Source organism: Alligator mississippiensis, chromosome 1 (genome assembly GCF_030867095.1).
Source record: "Alligator mississippiensis isolate rAllMis1 chromosome 1, rAllMis1, whole genome shotgun sequence".
Classification (NCBI taxonomy): Eukaryota; Metazoa; Chordata; order Crocodylia; family Alligatoridae; genus Alligator; species Alligator mississippiensis.
In genome coordinates this window covers 51165598-51190130 of record NC_081824.1, presented here as the reverse complement: position 1 = coordinate 51190130, position 24533 = coordinate 51165598, and the positions used below count along the sequence as shown (strand labels likewise).

Here is a 24533-nt window from a genome sequence, read left to right as displayed (position 1 = left end):
TAATAAGCTAAAATGGGAAACACCTGCAGCCAACCCAAGAAGTCGTCTGACTGGAAAGGGGTAGGGCCTGGGAGGTATATAAACCCACATTCTGATCCAGGTTGGTCAATCTAGCTCTGGAATGGACAGGTGCTGGATGACTGACTGGGGCTCTGCCAAGCTTGAGTACCATGAATAAGGTTCTGAGGCTTGACAGAGGACTGACCCCTGGAAAGAAAGAGTTTAGGAGGCAGCAAAGCAAGCTTATGGTTTGTGTTAGAGCCAGAGTGCCTATATTGTTGTTTTGGGTTTTTTTGGTTTTTGGGGTTTTTTTGCTTGAGTTTTAATTGGCAGTCTGGGTTGGGACTAGCAGGGATATAAGAAGTCCCACTGTGCCTGAGGCTGCCAAAGCTTGAGTCTGCTGAGGGCAGAGCGTGAGCAGCAATACAGCGCAAGAGGTGCAGAGCTGATGGCCAAAGGCCTATAGCTGGAGAGAGGCAGAGACTGACAAGGGCATAGAGGCTCAGTGAAACATGAAAGGAGACTGGCAAAATCTGTCAGGTGTAGGCACAGCTGTAGGGGTGGCCAGAGACACTGAATAGCCCATAAGCAACAGGTGCCCTGGTGCATGTGAGGGCCACAAAGGCTCACCCACCTAATGGGAAGGATTGCTTGGGATCAGCAGGTCTGAGAGAGGAATCCATTGGCAGGAAGATAGATCAAGGATCATGCTAAGACCCATGACAGCCCCCCTTTTTACATCTATTAAGAATATCAAGGTGTGGCAGGTGGAAGCAAAGGGAGGGTACCCTGCAGCTATCAGGGGGCATCACAGCCACCCCTAGAGAGCAACCCTGCTAGAGCATACAATTGTTGGGAGTATTTTGCTACTTCTAACTTACCCCCAACTTTCCCAGTTTTATTCTGAAAATATGATAACGTTAACCATCGGTCATGGAACAATTGCTTTTTCTGAAGAACTAAACAAACTAAAGGGACAAAGTAACGTTTAAAAGGGTGATAGCTCATCAGAAGACACTCAGATACCTTCTGGCTGCCATGCTTAGCTCAACTTTGTCTGGAAAAGCTGGAAGTGTTTTTACATGTTTCATACACCATTATAGTGCCATGCTTTACCCCAGGGATGACTTCATTTCAGCTATGTGAAGATGATTACTATTTATAGTCTTTTAAGTGCTGTTTTTATTCTCCGAGTAAAGAGAGAATTATTAAAGGTATTGATTAAAATTTGGGGCCATAAAGGTTTTGAGGGAGCTTTCCTTAAGGAAGGTGTCAGAACTCCATAAGGAAACCAAAGGGACCCTCTGGATTTAGTAGTAATCTTCTTCCCCACACATCTTTAATAAAAGTCATTATTATAGTCTATACTTGTATACTCCAGGCACTGTGTAAAAATAAACAAAAATACTGTATTCCAAATAAAAATAGGAAAGATGGCTAGAGAAATTTCCAAGGGTAAATACTGTCCCCATCTCCACAACTGTTTGCCACTGAATAAGCAGAAAAACCAGGGCAAGCCAGCATGTAGGAAACCAGATGTGCAGACTTCATGCATGATGCACAGTTCTCTTTGAGGTAGATATTTGATGTGAAGGACAGGTTAAGAGAAATTTAACTTGTCACTATGCAGAGCATCCCCCTCCAAACAGAAGTGGGGGTGGCTACTGGAGCACTTGCACCTCTGCTTGGGTTTCATGGGGATGGTTTCATTTTCCCCTTCACTAAATCCAGTTATCCAGAGAACCACAGCTGTGACTAGATCATCACTATGCTCATAACCATGCTGCCTATGAATCATTATATGGCAAATGCCACCACACAAATTCAATAAAGAACCTTTCTTTAACTAGTCTGCATTTAGTATTTTCACCTTTAACTGAGGTGGAGAGAGAAAGGAGGACTGGAGTACAGTTGAGTGAGGGCAGGAGGAACAGCCACTAATTTTTGTTCCTCCTTTATTTATGGGATCTTTTAAAAAAAAAAAAGTGTGCACTTGATGATTTAATGCTGGAATCTGCATAGCAAAGTAGTAGTTAATCATTTATAACTTTGGATTGAGCTTTAAACAAGATGCTAATGTAAAAAATAATGTCCCTTTTCATGGAGTGCATGTATGTAAGTGAAAGCCCATGGAAAAACAGTCAAAAAACGATATCCCCAATCATGTATTGGTGATGCAGTACCACAGTGACTGTTTTTGTTTGTTAAATAAGGGCACATCATAAGCCCTTGTAAAAGCCTTCAAAACAAATTTAAAATAACAATTGGTTGAAGAGGGAATGTGCAAAATAAAAAATAGAATAAACCAGGTTGAGAATAACATACCACTGGTAAAATTCATGTCAAGGCACTATTTGCTGGGTTGGAATGGATTACACAGCATGAGGGCTAGCTAGCTGCTATCCCCATCTTGAATCAGCCAGTAGAACCATTGTGTTCCAGTCAGGTGCACAGGAGAAACCACAACCATCCTCAGGTAAAAAATGCAAAGCAACAAATAAGGCAGGAACAGGGTCCTGACACCTCTGGAGGTTGGATTTTTTATTTTTTTTAATAATATATTTTGTGTTCCAGGTCAAATTAGCAAAGTCAGTTCCAAATCATATCGATTGAGCAGAACTCAATCGATTCAAAAGCCATTGCTGGTGCAAGCAGAACTCAATCCTTCTAAACATCACATATCTACAACCCAGGAGCATCCTCAGACCCAGGCTCTCACCCTGGGACTTCAGATGCTCCCAAAATCCATTGGCAGGCATCCTACCTGCAGGCCCAAGCCGGAGCTCTTGGGATTTGGACACCCCCCCACTGGATCTTAGCCCACGAGAGGCTTGTCGGATCCTGACGGTCTGTTTACCAGATCACCCACTAGAGCCGCCCTGCCAGGGTCAGGGGACGCAGAAATGGCCTCGGCTCCTGTCCCTGCACTGCATCATTCCTTATTTGCCTTCCTGGGCCAGAAGAGCGGCTGCTCCCTACTCTGTTGGGGACCAAAGAGGCTGTAAATCGAGACCAACCGTTTGTTTACTGGCGCTGTGTCTCGCCAGCGCTGCCGAGAGCCGCCTTTTGTGGTCTGTCGCGAGCAGCCGCCCAGGTCCCTCCCCCCTCCCGCAGCGCACTTGATCCGGGAGCCGGCGGGTCCGGGTTACACCGACCGGGGCAGAGGAGAGAGCTGAGCAAGAGGCAAGGGAAGGAGACTTACCAGGGTGCGGCTTCGGAAACCTGCGCGCAACAACAAAGCCAGGCATCCTGGATTTGTTGGGGGTGGATTATTTTCCCGAGCGACAGGCATGAATGATTTAACCGGCAGCCCGGGGCGGGTCAGTCTCGAGCTCGTCCTGGCGGGGGAGCCAAACACTCTGGATTGGTAGCCGGGAAGGGTTTTTGTTGCTGCTGCTGGCTTTATTGTTGGGCAAATCGGAGGTGATGGTGGCCGGAGCGCAGGCCGCCCTCTCTTCGCACTCCTGCCCCGGGCGTCCCCGCTGAGCCCCCGCCATGGTGAGGGGGCCGGGCCGGGCCGGGCCGGGCGTGCGGGGCGGGCTCCGTCTGGCTGCGTGTCTGCATCTCTCCCCCTCTGTCTCCCCCGTGTAGAGCTCGGGAAACGCTTCCTACCGCTGCTCCATGTCTTCCTCTGCGGACTTCTCCGACGAGGATGATTTCAGCCAGAAATCCGGCTCCGCGTCGCCGGCGCCGGGGGACACGCTGCCCTGGAACCTGCCCCGGCACGAGCGCTCCAAGCGCAAGATCCAGGGCGGCTCCGTGCTGGACCCCGCCGAGAGAGCCGTGCTCAGGATCGCCGGTGAGTGCGGCCCGGCCGACGTGCGTGTCCGCGGGGAGGGGCCGCGGGCACGGGCGCTGCTCGGCCCTGCCTTGCGCCGGGGGTGCCCGCGAGCCGAGGCGCCCCCAGCCTGCAGGAGCGGGGAGCCGCAGGGTTGGGGGCGGCGGCGCGTTGCTCAGCCCGGGGGAAGAGCCCCAGCCTTGCCCTGCCGCTGCCCGGGGCTTTGTGCGGCCGCTGCCCGGAGGAGCGGAGCCGGGAGCGCATGGGGCACGGAGAACATGTGTCCCACAGGGGCGGGACCCCGCTGCAGTCGCCTCCCGGGCCCACGGGCCGGGGGGGATCTGCGGGAGCAGGGGGCAGCGCACATGCTCGCGGGGCCGGGGCGGTCCCTCAGCCGGGCGCAGCAGCCGGCAGCTCCTCCCCGCGCCCCGCCCGCTCGGCTGCCTCGCTCCCTTGCTCCCGGCGCTCGCACGCCCGCCCGCCCGCAGCGTGGCGGAGCCTGCAGTCATGGCCGGGTACCTCTCCCCCGGGGCTTACTTCCACGCCGAGGAGCAGGAGTACCTGCAGGCCTACGAGGATGTCCTGGAGCGATACAAAGGTACCGCGCAGGAGCTGCCGCATGCAGGCGCCGGCCAGGGCACGGGGGCAGGGTGGGCGCAGGTGCCTGGCTGGGTTGGGCTGGGCTGGGCAGAGGGGCCAGGCTGTTGCTTTCTGCGCGATGCGGAGGGCGGCCCTGGGGCTCCGCTGTACTGCCTGACGTTAGCCCAAGGTGGCAATCGCTCCGTTGCTTTTAGCAGTGGCTTGACTGATGAATCGGAGAGAAACGCTGCTTTATCTTTCCTCTGGAGACCTGGTGAAAACAGGAAAAAAAGCCAGACCCCCCCCCCCCCCCGGTGCTCTTTTAAGACCCCACGTGTGCATAGGGCCCTTGGCTCCAGTGTATTTTTGCCTCTCTATGATGTAAGCATGACTTTGCTTCATGGACCATCGTGAGGCTTTCTTCATTCTGGACCTGAAGAAAGATTTGTATGTAAAACAAGCTGGGTCTCATCCTACTAGACATGTAAATGGCTTCCCCCCCCCCCCCCTTCCTGGAAGCATGGAGGCGGCATGTTAGGGCACATGATTGATTACTTTGTTTTTTTTTTCAGGGTATTTGTTGCAAGTCTCCCATCTTTCAAGCTAGAGCATATTACTCAGTCTCATTTTAATTGACACAAAAAAGAGAGCTACTCAAGCCTAAAATAGTCTTTTATTTGCATATTTCATGTTTGTTCATTGGATCCTTGCAGTGTCTGGCAGCAGGGTGGCATAGAGCCCTTTTAGCTTCATGCCTGAAATCCTTGTTTTTTGTGGTTTTAAGCTCTCCCTAGTGATACATTTCCAGAAAGTTGAAAAGGCTTAAACTAAGCAACTCGGACTGACTTCAGTGGGAGTGGCATTGTTAAAACCTATCTAGCTCGATGTAGAAGTTATTTTATTTTGTTGTGGGTGTTTGCAGCAATTTTTCTTCTTCTTTTTTTTTATTTAAAGAAAGGCATATTTAAATAAAATGTTATTAATCCTGAGGATACTTTATATCTATTTTGTTTGCAATTCATGTATCATTCACAACATTGACTGAGTCCTTTGTGTCTATAGCCCATTGTGTCAGTGCAGCTTATGAAATATAAGTACCATATCTGTACTCAAATGCATTAGTATATCTTAAATGAGAAACAATTATGGTTTTTATTAAAGCCCCTTACAAGAGCACGTTGGGTCCAGTATGTTAGGACCATGTAAGGTCCATTCATTTTAACATTTTTCAAATGTTTATAAGTGCCTTGTTCACATTTTGGGCTAGCTGTTGCAACATTTTAAAGTAAGAGGACTGTGCTCGTGTTTTTAAAATGAATAGCACTGAGAGCTATAAAATTTATTTCTTTTTCACTGCTGTAATTTAAAATGTAGCTGCACAGATTTGAATTAAATTTGACTGAAGCATTACTTGACTCTCAGACTCAGAAGTCTATCAGGTTTCACTCTAGAATTAGTTGTATACCATTATTTTACGAACCCAAGAAAATGTATAATATATGCACAGTAACTGGGGGCATCTGACTCTCCTCATATCAGGGGTCTAAATTAAGGTTGCTTCCTTAACTGGTTGGACTAATGTGTTGGCTCCTGAGGGTAGTCCAGTAAAAGTCTTATTTTTAATATATTTGGTGAATATTGAAGTTTTTGGCTTTGCTTGTGGGATCAGGGTAGAAAACATTTGAATTTTCAAAGGGAGAAAAATCTGTAAAATGTTTCTAAAAATGCCAGTTTGGTTAGTTTTTTCAGTTTTGGGAAACATTCTTAGCTCATCAGTATAATGCACTTGCCTGCTTGAGGTGTACTGCATTCAGTCATTGGGGATAAAAGAGAAATGTTTTGGCTTGTGTTAACTGTGAACCACTGGAAACCTGGAAAATGCATTATTTTCCGATGTGTTTTCAAGCCGGTTATGATTTCCCATCAGAGTCCCAGTAGCATGACTTCACTACAGTGCTTGTTATCCTGATGACTTGCTATGGGAGCTGATCTAATCAGAAAAGAATTGCTACAATATATCCTTTGAAGAGGGAGTGCCCTTTTACTAAATTTTGAAAACAACTGCATTTGCTGGTTTTCTTAATCTAATACAAGATATATTATCTTTTGTGCTTTTTAAGGTGAAGGGTCTTAATCACTTATTTTAATTCAGAGGCTTATCCTTGCTTCTGGAATGCCTTTGCATTCATTTGGGGCATTATCAGGGTGCCAAATTATGTGCCCCCAGCTGTTGAATACTGTAACTAGCAGAGTCAGCTGTAGAAAATTCATTGCCTGTGTTGGAAGGCTTAGAACCACATGATGCCACATCATTAAGAAATGCTGGCCATTTGATTTAGAAAAAAAGAGGAATTAAAAATAAGCACTGTTAAAATGTAGTAACATGAAGTTTTAGCCTTCATTTTTTTTCTTGAGTCATAGGAGGACATGGATCTGCAAGCCCTGAAAAACAAGGACTCAATTGCTTTAACAGATGAAACCCAGATGCTTTGTAGGTCTACAATTGCTGTCTGCTGACCATGTCTTTAGCTGTGACAGTAAATAATTGGGCAACTGTTCGCTAAATTTGAGATGGCACAGAGGAGCTGTTTATTATGGGGAAAAATAGTGTTGTGTTCTGATTCACAGTCAGTTCAGTCGCTGACCATTTTTACTTGATCCTTAAAAACTGATGCACAAAGAGAATTTTTAAATCATCTGGATGAAAAAATCACATTACCACAGCTGATGCAGCAATCATATTGAATAAAGCTACTTATTCACGGAAGAAAACAGCTTCTTTGTTAGTAGTTAATCTAGAAATGGTCAAAGGCAATTCCTTTGGCAGTGGGAAGAAAACCTATTTGATGTGAAATCTACAATGTATTTGTACCATTTTCCATCTTCCATTTTGCAAATACTGGTTAGCAGAATTGTTAATAGTTATCGGCTTTAGCCTATACACCATTGGTGATTTCAGTGGGAGTTCCACATGGAGTGAACTTGGGTGGGGGAGGAGAGCTGAAGATAATTTAAAATTTTATCTTTTTTTTTTTTTTAACAGAAAAAACATCATTTTTTTTCTTATACAATTCACCTGGATTTACCAGATACTATATTTTCCTATTAATAGGATGGATTGTTCCATGCCAAAAAAGTAATTTGAATGCCGTCTATGTTGTTAAGTGCATTGATTTCAACAGGGTTGTAGGTACTACAAAATTGGAGTAATGAAACCAGGAATCAGGCCCTACATTTGTAATCTGTCCAGTGTTATTTGTTGCCTAGCTAGAATATTTTCAGTTGTTAATTCTAAATGCTGCTTTCATAAGAAACTAGGGTTTTTTTGTGTAGCTTTTATAATTGTATAAGGAAAGTTTCTTCTTTTAGCGTCACTATTGAGATGGTAGCATCAAAACAGTTACTCTTTCTGTCTGCCCTGAAACAAAGGGAGGATTCTTAAATATTTTAAAATACATTTGAATTTCACTAGAACATTCTCACAAAGCTGCATGTTATTTAAGTACACAAAATACACACAGCTTTCTGGGCCATGCAGACTCCAGGGCTACTTGCAGACATGGACGCCCCCTTTTCCCCCCCCCCAAAAATGGCGCTTTAGTTTAAACTTGGTGCGCTCCCACACTGAGTCCAGCGTGTGCCCAAAATAGGCAGCATGTTAGTTGCACCTGGCTGTCCCTGTGTCCATAGAGAGTAGGTACTTTACTGGGACTTTTTTGGTGCTTTTATCTAATAGCTGATTCAATCAGCTTTAGGTTAAACCCCCCAAAACCCTGCTGAAGTGCCCAAACTATATAGATGCTGCGGAGCTGGGTTGAACTAACATGCTGCTGCTTTTGGTAAAGTGTGTTCTCCCCCCCCCCCCCCCCATGACTGTCAGTGCCTTAGAATGCTATGGGTTTGAGTGTATAAGTTGTATATTTGACAGAAAATTAATGCAGTCATGGCTTCCCATGCAGAAACTTGCAAGCTTGGGGCCTGACACCTTCTGAAAGTGGAAGTATCAGGTCAGTAAGTTCTTATGAATTGATTACTTGAATGACTGCTTCTTTTAAATCCTTTATGAATGGTTGTATGGCAAATGGGCATTATTTCCATTTTAAACTTTAGGGTCTGTATAGGGGTGAAGACTCGGGATGGGGCAGAGAATAGCAGATCTTATTAAATAATATTTTTTTTAGCTTTGCCTTTCTTTTTCCTTTTATCAAGTGTTCTGGCCATTTTCATATGTTTTGTGGGAACAGGTCTATGCTTATGCTCACAGAAACTTAGAAATGGAAAAGACTTATCAAGCCATCTGGCAGATTTTCATTGCCTGGCTCAGGATTGTATTTAATTTAATTTGTATTTACTAATGTCTTATTCACTGTAACTTTCATTGATGATGATGGGTCAGAAGAAGTTGTTTATGGGATCCAGTGGACATGATATCATGATTAATATTAAGGAAAATAGTTGCCAGTGGCTGGCACAGTCAGTGCCTGCTGGCTGACTTCTGGAAATAACATCTCAGCCAGGGAAGAGACTACAAGAGCAACTTTCAAATATTTAGTCAGAAGGCATCTAGTTTAATGTAGGATTTCTGGGTAACTAGACATATTCCTCAAAGTCCAGGGATACCGTTCTCTACAGATTGTCCCTTTTATTCCCAGTAAAAGGCTGTCACGCTTTTGAATCTGTGAATCCATATCTCCATCCACTGCCTGCTGCTTGAAGGCACATGTACAATGAAAGACCTTGCCAAGTGCAACAAATTGTTCAACATCTTCATCAGTGGCTTGGATGAGGGGGTAAATAGCACCCTGTTCAAATTCGCAGACGACACTAAGATGTGGGGGGATGTGGGCAAGCTGGAAGGGAGGAGTAGGCTGCAATCGGACCTAGACAGGTTACAGGGGTGGGCAGGTGAGAACAGGATGGGTTTCAACACTGACAAGTGTAAGGTACTGCAACTGGGGAGGAAGAACCAGCAGCATACCTACAGGCTGGGGAACTCCTGTGTTGTCAATGCACAGGCAGAAAAGGATCTTGGAGTCATTATTGATGCCAAAATGAATGTGGGCCGGCAGCATGGAGACGGGGTCAGGAAGGCCAACCACACCTTGTCATGCATCCACGGATACATCTTGAGCAGGTCCAAGGAGGTGATCCTCCCCCTCTGTGTGGCACTGGTCAGGCCGCAGTTGGAGTACTGCATCCAGTTCTGGGCGCTGCACTTCAGGAGGGATGTGGACAGCATTGAGAGGGTCCAGATTAGGGCCACTCGCATGATCAGGTGTCAGCAGGGCAGGCCCTACGAGGAGAGGCTACGGGACCTGAACCTGTTCAGCCTCCACAAGAGAAGGCTGAGGGGGGATCTAGTGGCCTGTTACAAACTAGTCAGAGGGGACCAGCAGGCATTGAGGGAGTCCCTGTTCCCCCGAGCACTCCCAGGAGTGACAAGAAATAACGGTCACAAGCTGGCAGAGGGTAGATTCAGACTAGACATCAGGAGGCACCACTTCACTGTCAGGGTGGCTAGGATCTGGAACCAACTTCCAAGAGAAGTGGTGCTGGCTCCTACCCTGGGGGTCTTTAAGAGGAGGTTAGATGAACACTTTGCTGGGGTCCTTTGACCCCAATACTTTTTCCTGCCATGGCAGGGGGTCGGACTTGATGATCTGCTCAGGTCCCTTTCGACCCTACCAACTATGAAACTATGAAATGAGCACAAGCATGTGTAACAAAATGGTCAAATGTGGTGTAGAGACATGAGAAGAATCCACTTCCATCATGAGCTAGGAGGAAAACAGGATTACCTACATTCCCCTCTACATGCTCCTAACACTTGCATCTCTTCATTAAGACAATGATTATAATCAACTCCCGTTCTTTAGAACTTCAACCAATCACTTGCAAGGAGCAGGAAGAATATTTTTTTTCCTTGCTGCGTAATTGGTCAGATGTGGATGGGGTTATTTGTTTGTATTGTTTTTCTCTGAAACATCAGAAAGTGGCCACATGTAGATTCCTGACACCTTATTCAATGTTCTGTGGTTATGCAGAGACTCCTATAGCTGGTTTGTCTTGCTCATTAAGTAGGCGCAAACTTAACTCTGCTGTGGAGTTGAGAAGGAATTCCTCTCCAGGTCAGACTGGCGAGAACCTTGAAGATTTTTTTCGTTCTTCTGCTCTTAAGGGCCTAGATCACTTGGGTGTATACCAGAGGTGGCCAAACTGTGGCTCAGGAGCCACTTATGGCTTGCTGGCACGGTATGTGCAGCTCACTGAAAACTGTCTGAAGCCAGCTTGGGTGTCAGGCTGCCAGCGCGGGGGCTGCAGCCACACTACTTACCTTGGGTTGCTCAGCCCCCACCCCTCTTCCCCAGCCCCCTGCCCCGCTCTCTGGCTCTTGAACTTCTGTAGAGGATTGGATGTGGCTCCCAGGGTGAGTAACTCTGGCCACCCCTGGTATATACTGTCTAATTACTTCTCTGAAAGCAGAGGCTTCAGGCACTGGTGGCACTTCAGGAAGTCTTGTTCTCTATAATGGTACATGAGAGCTTAGCCTTCTCTGTCTAAATATAGTGTGCCCAAGAATGCATGAAATTTCATGCTCCATGTTTGAGGCAGTCCTACAATTATAGTCCTTTTGGTCTGTGTCACGATAGTTATGCTTTTTTAAGCATAACTTTTTAACAGTTACCATTGTTGCATGTTACTTTGAGACTGATACTTGCAGATGAACTTTCACAAGTTGAGAAATTTGTATATGTATTTCATCCGGATCATTTCATCCACAACATTCAAATCCTTCTCCTCTAATTCACATACATAGTTCCACTGAATTAAATGCAATATCTTTAGTTAGTTGGAACCAAATAGAGGTTGGAGTTGGTAAAATATTTCGCTGTCTCCCCAGGGGTATCAGCCTCATAGTGGATTCACATTTGTTACCTGTGAGGTAAACTTCAATCTATATTCAGTGCCTGGTCTTCCAGGCTGCTAAGATGAAGATATAATGACTTGATGAAATGTTCAAGGTAAAAATCATTACGTTGGGGATAAAACTGTCACACGCTAACTGAACTTGACTCATGGTTCACCATGAGCTGCCAGGACACATCATTGACCTTGATTCTGGGATCAAATTAGGAGAACCTGGATGCAGGGTAATTCAGTGGGATGCCATGTTGGCAGGACCTCAAGATTTGGTCTACAGATTGTTTCTGAAGTCAGTCTGGGTAAGATGGTATAAATGCTAACAATCTGCCCTTGTGACTTTAAAAGTCTCGTTATACCTGTTTGAAATTTTGGTAAATGATAATCATCAAATAGGTGAATATTTTGGCAACCAGTGATTCTGAGTGAGACTAGCAGAATTTCTTCCCTTTTCAAATATTTTTGGTATGTGAATTATGCTGGAGATCCTACAAGGATCTGCCTCATGGGTTTTCTGGTATTTCCTGATTTTTATCCAAGTTGGGAATAACATTAAAAAACAACATTATAGCATTTCATTATGTCTTCCAATTACAGCTAAAATCAGAAGTTGTAGTGGCATGTGGTAAAGGGAAAATAAATTAACATACAATCATTATTTATCTTCAAATGTTTGGTTTGGGCTAAGATCAAAATTTGGTTGACAGTTTGAGATGGTTATTATTATTTCCTGTGAATTAGTTTACCAATTCCACAGTAATAATATTTATTTGTTTTGTAATCCAAATTATTTTATTTCCATCTACACTGATTAAAGCACATGCTTAAGTATTTACCCAAGCTTCATTCCTTTTAATGGGATTTAAGAGCATATGTTCAAGATTGCACACAGTTCTTTGCTGAACAGAAATGGGATCATGCTTAAAATTATGTTTAAGTGCTTTGCTGAATTGAGACCTAAATAAAGTTTTTTGTAAATGTCAGATATGAATGAAGCCTTATTGTTGCATGCCTGAAATGTTTCTTGAAAAGCATCATTAGAGGCTCCTCAGTTAACAAAGCCTTGATTTTTCTGTAGTGGGTGAAAATATTCATGTACTGAATGCTTGTAGTTAACCAGTCTTTGAAACAGGTGAAACAATGCTCACAAAGACTCTACAGTCAAATTTTGAAGGCCTTATTAATAGCCAGATCCTGCAAGTTGATCTGTGTAGGCAGGCTTCTGTGCCTGTTCAGAGACCTGCTGAGTTCAGAAATCCACCCTTGCAGATCAGTTTGCAAGGTCTTAAGTTATTACTCAGTCCTCATTCTGGCAAACTGATTCAAGTTGCTTGTTCTCAGGACATTGGGATCTCACTAAATCAAATGTTTCTAACTAGTGTTACTGTTAAAGTTTAGAGTTTGTGTGGAAGTCAGTTTTCCAATAAGCATCACATCTGTTTTTATGATGTTAGTGATATTAAGTACTAATACAGTTTTCTTGTAATTGTAAATAAGTACTTTTAAAGGAAAACAAATATAAATTAATATATTAATGGTTAAATGCTTCTGACTGAGTAATAAAACTGTAAAATGAGCAGGATTAGGCATTTGATAGATTTTCAGTACCAGAGACTGAAATCTGCTCTTGATTGCGCTCATATGAGCCTATTAAAGTTGATATGCTGTTTCTGACACATTTAACAAGTTCAGTTCATAATTTATGTCAGGACTGTTCAACTTGTAAGTGGCCTGGCTGCATGCTGTGTGGGCTGCACTAGTGTGAGCCACGAGCCTTGAACCACATGTTCCTTCTCCCCAACCCTTTTCCCCCAGCTGCTCTCATCATGGGGCAGACCCCCACTGGATTGTGTACCTCATGGGCGCTCTCCGTTCCCTCCCCCCATCACCCCACCATTGCATTGTGCATAGGTGTTGAAGGAGGGATGGGGAGCCCAGAAGCCCTGTCTGCAGTAGGAGTCAGTGTGTTAGGAGGAGTGGTGGCTACATAGGAGCCTCACATTAATCCCTCATGGGGTTGCCAGTTGGACAACCTTAATTTATATGTGAAACTATATGTACTCTGTCTGCTATTGTACTATAAACATTTGAGTAAGCAGTCAGCTACCCTAGGGTTTAATATTCTAGTTGTGTTGGAAAAACCCTATTATTTGACTTGAGATTCAGGTAGTCAGTTGTCTGCCAGCTATGACACTTTATACCACTTGTCTAAAATTAGTAGAGCTCCTGTATTTTAGGAGTAGGCAGAAGTGTGTATGTTGCAGTTGAAAAAAGGGTAGCAGCCTGAAAACATGTATGAACTGTCCCTTCAAGAAATTGCATAGTAACATACAGTAGAACAGAAAAGGCAGTGCAATGAAAATGTTCCTAATTGCAGACGTTTGCTCTGCCTGATCCAGTTACAGTCTGAATGTGCCTCGTGCTCATCTCTTTAACAAGCGTCTCTGATATTTTGGATGGGCATTTTAAAATAACGATTCATCCCATAAAATTCTACCTGATGAACTGTAGTGAGTCAAATGGGACTCCTGCTCTTACAGTTCATGTACAGGGAAAACTCCTGTTGATTTCAGTAGGAGTTAAGGTTGCATGACTGACTTATAAATCAGTACTCAATGTACTAAATGTTCTAGTGTTTATATAAGACTTTTAATTTCAAGATAGGCAATGTTCTTATGTGCTGGGCATGAGGGAGTGTCTAAAGCAGCAATTCCCAAATTAGGGGTTATGATTTCGGATCAGGGCAATTATGAAAGGGATTGTAAGCCCTGTGGGGGCCTCTAATTTTCCTGAGTATGCAGTTACCCCATGGGCCTGTAATTAACAGATGGAGACTTAACCTCCCTCACTTGTTCTGTTTTAACTTTCCCTGTGCCTACAATTATCCTGAGGAAAGTGAAAGCCAACCTGGGACAACTTGAGTCCTCTTTCACTCAGGGACAAGTGGCTCAGGATGGCTTTTATCATGGGGTAATTATAAGTGGAGAGACAGTCACTAAGGAGTAGCCAAAGTTCAGGAATTCCCCGTCTCATGTTATTTGTGGACCTGGGAACAGCTACTAATGTATGGGGGCACGTAAAGTTATCCTTTGTAAGGTCACAACCAGAAAAAGTTTGGGAACTGCTGGCCAAAAGCCTTTATCTTAAAAGCCACTGTGAAATAGTCATTTATAATCATCAGCTATTTTTCCTAACACAAGTCTAGCAATAGGGGCAGGTATTTTAGAAAATGCTAACAGTGTGTAGGAGTCTAGGTCCCCTTGATTTTTTTTCAGTAGGAGTTAAGTATCTCTCTGCCATTTATGCCTTTGAAAAATCTCTTCAGGTGGTTAGTCAAAGTTCTGGTTAGAAACAGATGCTTAAAACCATCTTATGATGCCACATTTTGTTAATTGGAGGGGTTTTTTTTCATGTGCAACTTTGTTTGGAGTATGTCAAGAGGTTTCCCAGAAGAGATAGTAGATTTTTGGAAGGAGAAAGAGGCATATCAGGGATACCAGAATTTGCCTTAAAATTCCAAAGAAAACAACTTGAATTACCAACAGAATAGTTAACTGTGAAGAAACTTTTACCTAGATGCAGTTTCCCTGATTTTAGGCTGTTATGATGGTTTTGAATGGAATTTGGCTTTGTGTTGAAAGGAGGAACTGACATGGCTAATCTTACTGGAAGGGAGTAAAAACTGAATAGGTTTATTGATTAAATTATATTATGTTCTTAATTATATTTTCTCACTGTTCTGTTTCTAGTTATTCAAATTTGGGAGTAAATAAAACCCCTATGCTTGAGGTCTTCCAAATTGATTAGCTGCACAATTCCCATGACTTTCAGTGTAGCGCCAAATCTAGATATTGTTGTACATTTTGCTGTATATCAATTTTCAATATATTTTTAACCTCTAATTTTTTGTTGCTAAGAAATCCAGTTTAGGGTTTTTTTTCTTCGCGTTCATTTAAATCTTTATGTATTTTTTGCTTTTACCATATGCATGCATTTCATAGCCTATAAAGTCTGTAAAGTTATAAACTACTGAAGTTGCAAAGTAGTCCAGCTGCCTGACATAACATTGTAAAGCAGTCCTGTGGTCTGGCATATTGATTTAAAGTGGGTTTACAACCACATGTTCAACAATTTAATTGATGCTTTACACATCAAGAGTTCCTTTCCTTTGTAAAGATTACATTAGTATGCCAAAAACAATGCCCTGTTTATATGCCTTAACATTTAGATTATCACACTGAAACGTTTATTCAGCTTTGGTTACCCTGTAATGCCTGTAAGACTTTAAAGAAAGTAATTTTTTATTTGGGAGTAACTGTGTCCACATGACTTGTAATCTGATATCAAATGTGGATTAAATTAAAAAGACATGGGGAAATGTGGGAAATTCTCTATTTTAACAATTAAAATGTTAGTGTAGTGGATTTAGTATTATAGCATCTCTAATACTGGTGGATCTCTGGCTTCAGTTTATATCTTCACTGAATTATAATGGAAAAGGCCTTCTGGAGATGTAGTTTAAGGGGTACTGGTTGTAGCCATGTTGGGCTAAGGACATGATTTGGTGGAGTAGGATAATCCTCTAGTAATAAAACCAGCGGATAAAGGAGGAGTTGACCTTTACCATGAAAACTACATAAAAAAGCCAACAGACAACTCTGACACCACCTACTACAAAACACTAGAGGAAGATCCTATTCCCTTTTTCACCTTAAAACTCAAAACTACCCTCAAATCATTCCCATCTGAATTACAAAAAAAAATATAGAGCTTGATTCCGCCCCCCCCCCTTTTTTTACATGCTCCCTAAAATCCACAATCAAGGGAACTCTGACAGATCTATCATATCCAACCATGGAACCCTAAAGGAGGAAATACCAGGTTTCATCAAATCAATCCTAAAACCTTTTGTCACCCAAAGAGCAAGTTTTGTCCCAGATGTAACAGACTTTTTAAGCAAATTTAAAAACATAGACCACCTTTCCAGCAACACCCTCCTAGCCACCATGGATGTTACCAGCTTATATACCAACATCCCACACCAGGATGGCATCCAAGCCTGCTTTACATATCTACAAGAGCAAGATTACAACCTGGAATACAGACCTAAAGGTATTACTCAATTTATACACTTCATCCTCACACACAACAACTTCACTTTCAATAACCAACACTTCCTTCAGACCATGGGTACAGCTATGGGCACCAAAATGGCCCCATAGTATGCCAACCTTTTTATGAGCTAGAAGAATTCCTGAAGGGCTGCACCATCAAACCTTTGCTGTACTTAAGATATATTGTTGACTTCTTCATCATTTGGACTGAAAACCTGCAGTCTCTGATTTCCATCAGCAATTCAGTAATCATTACCCCTCCATCAGACTCTCTTTTGAATACTCCAGCACAAACATTTCCTTTTTAGACGCTATGATCACTATCCAGAAGAGCAAAATGCAAACCACCATATACAAGAAACCCACGGACCAACATGCATACCCGCACAGAACTAGCAATCACCTTAAACGCACCAAAAAAGCTGTACTATATAGCCAAGCACTTTGATACCACCAAATTTGCACTGAGAACATCTGTGATTGTTGCCTCTCAAATCTCAAAAGGGCTTCACTCAACAGGGACACTCCTCCAGAGAGATCACACTTTTGAAAGAGCTGCCTGGATACCACATGAAGAATTGCTTCAGTACAGAAAAAATCCCCGTGAATCTTACACCACTAGTTATGATGCATCATCTCTCCCTGGAACCTATATAGAAAATCCTCAAACATTTGCAACCCATACTAGAAAAAGACCTAATTCTTAAGTAGATCTTCCCAGAATGACCCATCCTGCCCTTTATATGAACACCAAACTTCACCAACCTCATCACCAGAAGCAAACTTCCTATGGCCCAAAACGCACCTAATGGATTCAGACCGTGCCATGACAAGGATTGTAAAACCTGCCAACGTATCTCCACCATCTCCAGTAACTACACCCCACAACAGAACCATCAACATTCCTGGTTCTCATACCTGCACCTCCAGAAATGTAATACATGGGCATTTAGTGATGGAAAACTTGTAGGAGAAACCAAACAACAACTGCATATCGGAGAGGTTTTTGGTCTGCATTCAATCAAAGACAAAAATACCCAATTACCTGTTGGGGTACATTTCTCATAAGACAACCACTCTCTCTCCCATCTCTCAGTGCTAATCCTCAAAGGGAATTTACAAAACATCTTTTGCAGATGAGCCTACGAACTTCACTTCATCAACCTACTGGATACAAAAAATCATGGACTAAATATAGATATTGGATTTATGGAACATTATAATCTGTCCAACATCTGGTACCCCAGATAACCTCTCTACTATTTACCAGTTATATCGTATCACCAGGTCTACGTTCTGTCCCCGGCCCCCACCTGTTTCTCACTCACTGACTGCCTCAATTTGCATTTTCACTAACTGGCATTCTTGCATACTGGGTTCTGGCTTCTAGTCTATTCTGTCCCAGTGGTTCTCAACTTTTTTTGTAAAGGGATCTATTTGCTCAGATCAATGGCTTGTCCCGACCCCCACACCCCTGGCCCTGTTGGTGCCTGACCCACTGTCCCCTGGTGCCCCTCACTTCCAATCCACAGCCCCCTGGCCATTCTGATGCCCCTCATCTCCAAGCCACAGTCCCTTGCCCCCCTCCCCTCCCCCTGGGCTATGCTGGTGCTCTTCACTCTTGATCAGCAGTCCTGTGGACCCCCCCCACCCTCCAGACCTGCCCAGAGTCAGGGCTTCAGCTGTCTCCGTCCTGTTCAGGCCAGAGTGTGAGCAGCATATGGGCTCCATGCTGCCAGGCCAGGGATACAGCTCCCTGCTGTGAAGGACCACTCCCACCTCCTTCTGTCCCCTGCCCTCTCCTCCCCTCTCCTGCTGAAAGGCCAGGCACCTTCTTCCTTCTGCCCCCTACCTCTGCTGTGCTGCAGCCCCATGTTCAGGCACTGTCCCGATACCTAGCAGGCATGCGTGGGTGTATGTGCACATGCACACACCCCCAGCCCTCTGGAGAGTTCCCTGGATATCCATGGCCTGCTCCCCATGCTTACCTGTGTCCAGCAGCTGGGGCTGCTCCCATGACCCAGCCTTGCTCTATACTGGCCCGTGCAGATGCACGTGAAAATGCTGCCAGCTTGCAAGGGGAATCTGCACTTTCACGGGTTTTTCTAGGGGAGCTGCTTGCAACCCTTTCAAATATTCTTGCGACCCACTTTTGGGTCATGACCCACCAGTTGAGAAACACGGTTCTATCTCATCCAGGAAAAGCGTAGAACAACTGCAGACACTTCCTCAGCCTGAAGAAGGGTGTTTGAATCTGAAAGCTTGCAAAGAAGAGTTTTTTCTAGTGATTTTCATTGGTCTAAAAAAAGATATCGGATTTACCCAAAAAACTTTGTCTGCTTTTTGGAGCCATAGGCAGGGATAAATGTTTGAAAAATCAGATTTTTTTTATTTAAATCAGATTTTTTTAAAATTTAAATCAGATTTTTTTTTGTTAAGAAGCTTCTTTTTAAAAATAAACCTATATAAAGATAGTTTTAGTTTAATACATGTTAAAGATCAAAGATATAATCATGGAATAGGGATTATAACTTCTACTTATCTACTGTTTGAGACAATATGTTCATGTAACCTTGTTAAAAAAGTTTTATGAAATTTCTACGAAATGGTTCACAACATGCCACGGACTATAGTAGGGGCCCAATCTTACGGGGTTCCCAGAGGCTGCTCCGTAGATCAGGAAAGATTAAAGAAAATCACTGTACCCAATGGGACTCAGTGCTCAGTCTAGAAGACTGGATTTGTGTCTCCAGAGATTTATCCTTATTTAACAGCAATATATAGAGATGAGAGAACATACCTGATTTACCTGCCCATCAGCCATCTTGCCTCTCTGCAAGTTTGTGTACACAGAGTCAAGTCCTTACCTTTCTCTAGAAGTGCAAAGTTTCAAGAAGTTAAATGAATAAAAGATATCAAACAACAAGAATGCACTTTTTGTAGAAATCAATGATTGAATCAAGGCTTCCTGACCAATGACTTAAATTATGATTTAAATTGATTTGATTTAAATCAAATCCATCCTCAAAATAGGCATCTAACTTCAAAATGCTACTGGATCTTTGTATCTTTTGTAAAGAGTGGAGTTTTAACTTATGTCTGTTCCAGATGACATATGCTTCTCTCTGACTGTGTGCCACCTTCAGTCTGTCTTTAGTTCTATTCTTAAAACATAATTCTTTCCTGAAACACGCAAACTCCAATCCTGCCTTCTTAGGAACTGTTATCGCATGCAATGAAATCTAACAAGCAGCGAGCAAAGTCTCTGAACCATGGTAATCTGTAACGTGTCTCCCTATTACAGTTACCTTTGTCTTGTCTTCTAGCTCCCTCAGAGGGTTGAGATCATTGGTTTTATGTTATATTTTAACCTTGAGCTAGATTCTGCTCTGGTTCGTTCAGTTGTGCTGGAAAGCATAAACTCAGAGCTAGAATTCCTCCTGGGGACAGTCGGGAGAATTGTTAATTTTCTCCTAGTCATTTCAATCGTACTTTTTACCATTGTGTCACACTGGGTGTCTTGAGTTTTTTGCAGACATGAATGGATTTATTTTCACTACTCCCTTGTGGGAATATGTGTTGTCGTTGTTCTGATTTAACAGCTGGCACTGAGGCTCAGAGATTAATGCCAAAATGATCAAAAAGCTTTACTCAGTTTGGGTGCCCAATGTGAGTCATCTGGGCCCTGATTTTTTTCTGGAATACTTAGCATTTTTATAGGTCATTGTATGTTTAAGGCATAGCCTGAATTGACTGGTTGCAGTTGTGACTGCTTGCTGCTCAACTCCAAAACTGGCCCCAGATGTTTCATGTTAGGCAGCCAGAAAATGGGAAATGGCTAATGGATCTGTGTAAAGTGACTTGCCCCACCTTATTTAGGAACTCTGTTGGTGACTTGCCCTGCCTTGTAGGAACTCTGTTGCAGTGGCAAGGATATAATCCTGTTTGCCAGTACAGCATTTATCTGCCTTGACCATGACGCTCGCTTTTCTCCTATTGTGGTCCTCTTCCTCTTCTACTGTATAATCTTGATTCATTTCCTGAACAGTGTTCTTCCAGTACACTGAATGAAACAAGTCCTATGTGATCACGAAATGAAAGAAATAAGGTTGCACAATATAGATATTGTACCCACCTCCGCTCTACCAAGTGTTCCTGCGCCGCCTTTGCCCGGGCCCAAGGTCTTGCGTGCCCTGGCTTCACGGGTGCACCCCGGAGGTTACCCCTGCTGGTATCAGGGGGACCCCTGAACTTGCCTGCCACGACTTTGATTGTACCTTCAGTGGGGGGTCCTCCCTTGGGGTATCCACCGGCGTCGGTGCGTTCCTCGACGGGTACTCTCGGGGCTCCTTCCTCCCCTACACCTTGGCCACTCGCCACCTTAGGCCTCAATGTCGTCCGTGATTTGCCACCCTCTCACCCTAATACGCCGGCCGTCAACAACAGTCTTTGGGCTGGGCGTACTGCCTATAGGGACGCCAGCCTGGCCCTTCCGACCTGGTACCTGCTTTGCTCCGGTGGTCCGCGAGGTCGCCGTATCTACCGCCGACTCCCCTCTGTATGGGGCACCTGGTTACCTCACCGATGCCCCCTCTTCTGATGCGGCTGGCTTCTCTGACGCTCCTGCCGCTTACGCCGCCGCTGAGTCCGCTACCAGCTTCGTGGCCCGGGATCCAGCTATCTCCTCCCCTGGCTCTATTGCCGGTGCTGCAGCTGGTTCCTTCCCCAGCTAGACTACCTGGGGCCCTCTCTGCCTGTCCCCCGGCTCTACCGCCGGCGTTGCCGCTGGCTCCTTCCCCAGCTACGCTGACTAGGCTCCCGCCTGTTACTCTTCCAGTCCTGCTACCGGTGCTGCCGCCGGTTTCCCCACCGGCTGAGCCGATAATCACAGTGCTAGCCCTTCCACCAGCACTGCTGCTAGCTGCTCTGCTCCGTCTCTTGGAGCTGGGTCTGGCTCCGACTCTTTCTTCCCTCCACACTGCGGGTGGCGGTTGACTCCCCGCTCGCTGAGGCTTGTTGCTCCAGCTTCCTCCGCTCAGCCGCCCCGTTGCCTCGGCGGGGCCGCCTTTTGTTCCTTCCGGAAGGCGTTCGCCCCCCCCCCCCCCCCCCCCCCCCCCGCTGCTTTGCTGCAGCCGGATAAACGCCTGGCTGATAACCCGCGCCGGCGTTCTCGGCACGTGTGCCTCCCTCGGATCCTCTGGCTCTGCAGGAGGTAAGCGGGACCCTTTGCTGCCTTGGGGGCCTTCTGCCGTCCCAGCTCCCCTGGGACAGATACAATTTTGCTCTCATCTAGATAATATAATGAAAGGGCTAAAGAGCAAGGACTTGCTCTACGTGTCTGATTATTAGAGAAATTTTCCAATAGTAAACTTAAACAAGTAATCCCGACTTCCCTAAAAGATACAGAATTAAGTAAAAACTAATGAGTTTTGTTTTTGATTTACATACGAAAATTTGACCTAGCTTTGCATTTCTAGTCAAGTTGCCCATGTGCTTCTGCTGTAGTGAATTCAGTTACGTTTTCAAATTACAGAGTCTAATTCCATTCAGTGAAAAGTGCATCAATGGAGCATGGAGCTCTGGGTGCAGAAACAGCAGGTGAGAACTCCTTAGTCCTCCCTGGTCCTTCCTTTTTCGAGGGCCACAATTTTTTTGATCATAGCTTTAGTATTGTGACTCGTACGTAGGAATGTAGGACTTGTCCTATCGGATCAGGCAGCTGCCCAATCTAGTTGCCTGTATCTATTGCTGAAGATGAAAATGAACATTCCCTCAGGATCCTATTGAATTTAGCCAGTTGTACAAAGATGCTCTGTAGGAAAATGCCTTTTGTACCTCAGCAGGCTATCAGTTTAAGCTGCTAAGACTTAACTTTCCCTGTATTAGTAACTGACTGGTTAATTTATCTTAAAATTACCTATTCATTAAAAGCAAACAAACAAAACAACAAGGACAACAATAATCTTTTGAAAACTGTACTCCCTCCTGCCTATTAATGTTAATTTTAGTTCCCTTCTCTGCACTGTTTTAGTCCAGGTTATATATTTCTTGAGTTGAAGCAATGAAAACAAATTACATACTCTCTGCTGTATTTTTTTTTTTTTTTAGTATCACATCAATATTGTCCTTATTATGATCTTTTGAAATATATTTAAACATCTTTGTGTTTTGGCTGTCTTCAGTTAATTGGATGACTAGGCACTTTTCACTTGAGGACTCTATTAGTTTAGAAACCATTGGTTTGTATGAGCAGTTTGCTTCCAAAACTTGATCCTTTGCATTTAAATTAAGTTTCATCTGCTAGTTTGGGTATGTTCTTTTGCAGTCTTTCAGTCCTTCAAAAATGTCCCAATTTAAATCATTTCCTATTACTACCAAATTTTGTTTCATGAAGAGGAGTACCCTCAGTGCTGAGTTTTTGGGATACCAGACTGAGAAACACAGGAATTATGATTTTTTTTCCCTAATCTGTAAATCAATTTTCAGTCCACAAAAACGTTCCATCCTACCTCTTTGCATTGATATCCTCTTACACAGATTCTTGTCAAAACTTCTTGACATCTAAGTGTGTGTGTGTGTGTGTGTGTGTATCAGACTTTCCTCACATGTTTCTCTTAATTCTTTCAGAGTGATCTAAGCTTGAAACTAGATATCCTCTTATAGAGGAAGTTGAAGGTTTATGACCTTATCTTTATGAATACTTATCCAAGTATTGTAGGGTTAAATCACCTTCTTAAGCTATGTGAACCAAGATGAGCTATTACAAAATTCTTTGGGTAACAACTGTTAATAATGACTTGGTTAAAGTCATTTGTCATTGTCCTGGTAAATTGTGCCATATACAGAATAGCTGATATAATGTGTCTGACTACGAATTGAACTACAATACTGAGTAAAGATCTCAAGATTTGTCCATTTTAAAATTAGTAAAGTTATTTATTATGTTTCTGATTTGGAAGGCCTCTAAAATTATATAGTATCTGTACTTATATTGCCTACAATTGCAATATATTCAGTTTTCTCCACACAGTATCTGATGCAGAATGATTTTCTGATAGATTCTATATCAGCTCATTAAAAATTACCTCCTTTCATGACCATAATATGTTCTTCCTGTACAGCTTGCACAAAGGAGTTTTTTTATTCCATTGATTATTATACTGCCTTGCAGATAACTATAATATTGATCTCTTATCCACAAGCCAGGCTTTCCACCTCATCCATTTGGGCATTTAAGCTTCTGATAATTATTGTAAAAGCATCTGCATGTTTTATTCTCATTAGTATGGCTGTTGCTATTAATTTCATTTTGTGCAGTCTCTCTTTTGCTTCATGCAGTTCCTGACTCTCTCCTTTAAAGTGATTTTTTGCTTCCTTTCTTTCCAGTTAAATTCTCTCTTCTGGCCTCACATCTCAGGCACAGTATCTTTTATTATTAGAGCGCATGTCAACACTGGCTGCTTTCTGCCAAGTGCCAATTTGAAAGTCATACCTTCCACCAGCAGTGCGTGTCCGTAGTCAACTCCTTTATAAAGACAGGAACTATTTTTCCCCCCTACAGTTAAAGATCTGTTTGGGGGCGGGGAGAAATCCAATGTGAATATATAAGGAAAAATACTGAGGCAGTTTCTGTAAATCTAAAAATAAATAAACAAATAAAGGCAAATTACTTGTAGAAACCTTGAGTGAAATGTTCTTATGAACAACTGGTTAAAATTTTCTGAATTAGATTACAGATTATGGATAGGCTTTCATGTGGAAAGAATATTGGTTCTTTTCCCTTCTATACTCTCTTAATTTTTTAATCAGGAAGCATTATTCAAAATGTTAGTTTGGGGTTGATTAAATTATATTAATAAATAACGTATTTAAAAACATTTTCTTGTTAGCCTTTGGAAAAAAAAAATCATCAGATATCCTGCTGAAAACCTGATGAGCCAAATCGCCTTGCTTTTTGAGTTGTTCTGAATAGAAAATATGCACCATTAGGAAACTGTTTCATTTAGGAAGTGTTTTCACAGATTCATAGACATTAGGGGTTGGAAGGGACATTGCAAGATCATTGAGTCCAGCCCCTTGCCATAAGCAGGAAGTCTGCTGTGGTCAAATGACCCCTGCAAGATAAGGATCATTTGAACGAG

The 24533-nt window shown here is 43.4% G+C and overlaps 1 protein-coding gene and 1 long non-coding RNA gene across 18 annotated transcripts in view; one reads left to right on the top strand and one right to left on the bottom strand.

The window, feature by feature from the left end:
- LOC132251384 (uncharacterized) overlaps positions 1–3289 on the bottom strand; it is a 57721-nt gene extending 54432 nt beyond the window's left edge. For all 3 annotated transcript variants that reach the window (XR_009463362.1, XR_009463364.1, XR_009463363.1), the window contains exon 1: positions 3203–3289. This is a non-coding gene — a long non-coding RNA (uncharacterized LOC132251384). The remainder of the gene's footprint in view (positions 1–3202) is intronic.
- The window catches only part of DST (dystonin), a 494468-nt gene that overhangs the window by 60684 nt on the left and 409251 nt on the right, over positions 1–24533 (top strand). For 10 of the 15 annotated variants that reach the window (XM_019496873.2, XM_019496902.2, XM_059730546.1 and 7 more), the window contains exon 4: positions 3592–3799. In XM_019496873.2, the coding sequence (XP_019352418.1) occupies positions 3592–3799 (208 nt within the window). Of the gene's footprint in view, positions 1–3591; positions 3800–4265; positions 4377–24533 lie in introns of those variants that run through there. The other 5 variants (XM_059730530.1, XM_019496923.1, XM_059730557.1 and 2 more) reach the window with 2 other exon arrangements.